Source organism: Crassostrea angulata, chromosome 6, assembly GCF_025612915.1.
Source record: "Crassostrea angulata isolate pt1a10 chromosome 6, ASM2561291v2, whole genome shotgun sequence".
NCBI classification, from domain to species: domain Eukaryota; kingdom Metazoa; phylum Mollusca; class Bivalvia; order Ostreida; family Ostreidae; genus Magallana; species Magallana angulata.
This window is the reverse complement of record NC_069116.1, coordinates 52223162-52228572: the sequence shown is the minus strand read 5'-3', so window position 1 is coordinate 52228572 and position 5411 is coordinate 52223162. Positions and strand designations below refer to the sequence as shown.

At 32.1% G+C, this 5411-nt stretch overlaps 1 protein-coding gene across 1 annotated transcript; it reads left to right on the top strand.

Moving 5' to 3' along the window:
* Positions 1 to 1128: 1128 nt before the first annotated feature.
* LOC128189019 (uncharacterized) lies at positions 1129 to 2483 on the top strand. Its single transcript, XM_052860392.1, has one exon. It carries the CDS (start codon positions 1178 to 1180, stop codon positions 2291 to 2293), a length of 1116 nt encoding a protein of 371 aa, XP_052716352.1. The 5' UTR covers positions 1129 to 1177; the 3' UTR covers positions 2294 to 2483.
* The last annotated feature ends 2928 nt before the right edge of the window (positions 2484 to 5411 follow it).

Genomic DNA, 5411 nt, shown 5'->3' with positions numbered 1-5411 from the left:
TAACGTGTTTGTAAATAAATTGACTTTCAAAAAATCTGTTAATGATATAAATTTTTTATGTAAATAACATTTTCAATACATTTGAAAAATTTTGCGACAAAAAGCAAGAACTGATTTAATTAGATTCAGTATTATTCTTTCTCTCAGATCAACGAATGGGACCAAGGTTATGATTGTGACAAATAGCGAGCGATCAATCACGCCATATTTATGAAAACAATGGATGTAAAAATGATTGAAAATAACCATATGCCTTGCGCTTAAAATTACCGACATGTATACTTTAAACTTACAATTTGCTGAATCAATATATTTTCATTCTTTTTATAATAATATACGAAGCTCAAATTACAAAAATGCACCCCCCCCCAAAAAAAAAGCATTTTTGTAATTGAATATGTATAGTCACTTAACTCATCAATCAATGGCGAATTTTCTTTTTTTTATTATTCTTACATGTCATTGTCCGATTAATGTTTTATACGAGCATTTATAAGCCCTGTTAAGTTTAATTACATTTAAAAGCATTTGTATATGTATTTCCATTAACTATTGTATGTATCTTCAAGTTATTTCAAAAAGAAAATAGGCATTTTATATAATCAAATTGATTTTTTTTAAAAATCGTACCCGTTAAAAATTTAAATGAATGTCTTACAGATATAATTCCCGTCAAATCAATTGTTTCCTTGAGGAAATCTCGTATCAATAAATAATGCAATTTTGAATGCAAGTGGTGGGTAAAATGACTTAACAATGTTTTGTTTTGATACACAAAGAAAGGCATCGTTTGGGATTAATAAATGCAAAGTTCATGTATTTTCGATGAGAGGACAAAATTATTTATGCATGCTGTATGTCAAATAAAACAGAAACAGGCATGACATTTGAGATATATTTAAAACCAGTAATTTACCAATAAAGGGGACTTATCGACGTGACGCGCAATGCCTTTGTTTAATTACCCTACGTAAAGGGGAAAAGTACATCGTCATAGGTAAATTTTCTTTCGTTTCCCACATATTTGGTTGTCGACATGCGCAGTAAAACAAACACATGACCTCATTTCGCGAATGGCATTATATAAGGTGCTAAATTGGTGATAGCATCATTACCGATTCTACCGAGCACCTAGCCACACAACAACTAAAGACAGATTGCAGATTCTATTCCAAAAATGCTAAGTAAACGTATTGTGATCCCAGGTTTTTTAATTTTCGTAGCATTTAGTTTAAGCAAGTGTTTTGTGATTGACACAGTGCCTGAATTTGAGAAAAACTGCCTTACTGGTATTTCGGGCGAAAGAAATTGTTCTTTTGTCGTACCAAATAAATGGAACTTTTTAAGATTCCGAAAATGGCTGGAAAAATTGAATGAAAAAGTCACGGACGTCCGACTTGATTTAGAATGCCTTGATGGAGCAACTGTCTTTTTACCATGGCCTTTCAGAGCAAGAAACCTTCGAAAGATACACGTCAAAAATTGTTTGATTGACGGTTATTACTCTGAATACAACACAAAATCAATCTACAGCAACACGGTACGGGATATGGCCCTCATTGATGTCGCTATACTCACTGACATCAATCAGCTGATTGAGATGAACCTGAATGACCCACTAGAAAAATCAAGCACGTGTGGACAAGAAACTAATATTCGATTCATCCAAAGGAACGTTACTTTTCAATTCGTTCCAACGAGATCGCCACCTTCTATACATCGTCTGCAGGATGGCTTCGACTCACTGGCCGAGAAATCTAAAGCTCAAGCATTTACCTGCCATTTTGATGAGTTGGTGTATCTGGAGCATTCTAGCAGTAGCAGTATTTCCAGAATTCATTTCGACACCATGACCGATCACTCTGTGTATCCTAATCTCAAGGTTTTTAATTTTTCCTCAAACTATCTTCCCACTCTTCCGAGACAGCTGAACCAGTGGTGGAACTATTTCCCTTCATTGCGTCTACTGGACCTTTCTAACAACAACCTTAAATCATTTTCCTTCGAACATCCTGATGTCAGCCAGGAGTATTTGTACATCAGCTTAGTAAATAACAACATTACAAGCGTGCCTCAAGACCTATTCTCGTATATGAGTGGGAAAACGCCAATTCTCATTAACTTACTGGGTAATCCTATTCACTGCGATTGCAAAGCTAGTCCTCTGTCCTCTTATCTGAGAAAACTTCGACTAAGAGTACCCCAGTTTAAGGATCTTTCCAATGTTAAATGTCATTCGCCAAGTAATCTTTCTGGAAGAATGGTACGGACTGTTAACTTCCAGGTGTGTTAAGTCGGCAATTATTTTTTTTATTTTTACTTTTGAATTTATTTATTATCCACTGTATAAATCCAAGTTACCTTGCTTAGTCTTCTTAATCCAATCATTGTTTTGATCATATTTTGATGTTTTATTATTTATATATTATACTTTTATCGTGAAATAAATCATAAAGAAAAATTGTTTAAAAATCTTTATTTTATCGTAATTTTCCTTTATTTAAAAGGCAGTCTTTCTTTTAAACAGTTTAAAATTGATGATGAATAACACTTAAATCGTATTTGGAAAAGAAACTGTTGAAAGAAATGAGTATCATAATTTTAGAATGAGTATTGTAGTAAATTGTGACAAAACCTGCAGTCATTAACATCAAAGGACTTCGACTTGCTTTATGTTTGTGCAATATAGTACTAGTAATTGAGACTTAGTATCGTTTTAATTTGTTTTTGGCGATTGTAAGTGTTTTCATAAATCGTATTTAGTGTTTGTGTCGTCTATTTATCCTGGGGGCATTTCGTACACATATTGAATCCAGGAATGTTATTTATCAGGTTGCTAATTAATCACTTTAACGGTTATCAATTTTGGAAATGAGAGCAAGATAATCGTGAAATCAATACGTTTGGGAAATAACCTATTATGTACAAATTAACGTTACTTTGTCCTTTCATTTTGAATTCTTAATATTTCCGTTGAGCTCTTTTTTATTTCAATTCTTTCATTTGATAATACTTCTTTATTTGCCAGCCAGCAATTAACAACGATGCTCTTTCTGATATTCACAAAACAATGCATCTTATTAAGGTTGTACGTCTCATATGAGAGAGAGAGAGAGAGAGAGAGAGAGAGAGAGAGAGAGAGAGAGAGAGAGAGAGAGAGATTTTTTCCTCATCTTTATAACGGTTGATTCGTAATAGTTATCTATCTATACTGATTTCGTTCTATTAAGCATCTGAACGTTAACCAATTGCTCGATTTCATAACTCTTCCATTAAACTTCAAATTACATTTCTAAAATAATTTGAAAAAAAAAGAAAATCATTTCTTTTGTTGTATTATACATATAAATACAGTAAGTTCAACTACAAGATGAACAAAGGGAAAAAAGTTATTTTTGGCAGGGAAAAATACAAAGCATATTTTTTGAAAGCGTCATTGAGTTTAATCAACCAGTTTATGAACATACAATGAAAACTAACTTTCGGGAAGGTCGTAAGGACGTTTTTATATTTTTTTAATGCTTGCGTAACTAAATTTTTAAATCAACAATTGCAACTGAAAACGCAAGATCTACTAATGCAGAATTTTTCTATGCAAACTTAAACCATTTTTTATTAATAATGAGAAAACGAGCACTTATCATAAATTAAACCCAAGAATGCATTTAATTCATAAACAGTTAGTTTTACTTTCTACAAATGCATTTAGAATAAAGTTGCGACGTAATTAAAAAGTTTGATAAAACGCTGTCAAAGTGTCTCATACAACATTTAAAAAACCATATTTTTAGCATTTTTAGGAGAGTTCTTCTTCCAGGGTTGTATCTAATAAACTATATGAATGCTTTTTATCTAGATAGTAACCTGACAAACAGTTTTTAATCCATTCATATGCATGTACCTTTCATGAAAGTACGAGAAGACAAGGAGAAATATCGCATTTTTTAAACAGTGATTGATTAGGAAGGATATTAAAAAAAATCTTCGCATATAAGAATAAATTGTGAGTGTTCTCAACGACATACAAATATTTTCTGTACTAGTATCATACGCATCAACCATGTTATATGAAGTAGATTAGTGCCATTATCAATTACGCTCTACATGATTGTGCTATTTAGGACAATATGGAATGGTTCGTGTTGGAGCTTTGTTTACTGTTTATGAATTATGACTTCCTGCCGATGTTTGTATACAACACACAAATCATCGTATATAACACGACACGATTCACGTCTCTTCTATTCAGTCAGCGATAAAAAAATACATATGCTATATTTGCAAAACACGTTTAGGGTTAATGTGAAATAAATCAAAGTACTGAGAGTAATGAAAGACGGGGTCTTGAAAGTTTGAATTTGTAATTGTCCCGGATTTCCTCGAATATGCTTCCAAAATTTATGATTTTGAATTAGTTGTTACAATCTATGTTAGTTCGGCTTTTTTGCAATTGCCTGATACTTTGTCTAAATTTTACTCAATCCCGGCCTTCATAAATGTAGAAAATTGACACAACGGTATATTATGTAAAATAAGACCCCAAGGAAAATTTTTAAAAATTACTACTAACCGGGACAATCAAACAACTATATCAAAGCAGATAATTTTAATCATTAGGTTTATTCAATTTTGTGATCCAAGGGAAAATCCACAAGTCGGACGGTATCCGTAGTAAAAGTTTTATGAAAACCCCGAAAACTCTAAAATGCTGAATTAACAAACAAAGTGAATATTTGTATACCGATAACAAACACAGGCACCTGGCGTTAGAAATATTTTTTTACAATAAGATTCCAAGAACTTTGACAATAAAAAGATTTGTCACGGTCGCCATTTTGATTTTTAAGACCGACTTATCTCACACGATTTTCTTCATTTGCGATTCATGCAAAATTAATAGGTAAAAATAAATCCGTTCGTCACTTACTACTTTTTTGTGTAAACTCGTGCATCACCTACACGAATACACGATACAACCGTTCCTTTCATTAAAAATCATACTCCGAAAATCAGAGACATAAATAACAGAGATTGTCAACTCCACCATCAGCGTGTAAATGTTACGGGACCAACCTTACTTTGAGAACTACAAGTGCAACAGCAATCTTGTAAAAGTCATTAAATTTGAACCTGGTAGTGAACATGAACATGAACCTGTAAATATTTTAAGCATGTTTTATTTATGAAATATTTACAAATTTAAAACTCTTTATTTAGTTTTTAAATTACTTTTTAAAAACTTAATGACTTTTCACAAAGTAATGGTAATGTAATGCATTACTTCAAGACAATTAAGTAATGGTAATGGTAATTTAATGCCCTAATTCATGAAGAAATGGTAATGTAATGCATTATTATACAAAGTAATTCACCCCAAGCCTGATTCCAACTAAGCCGGAAAACACGAACAT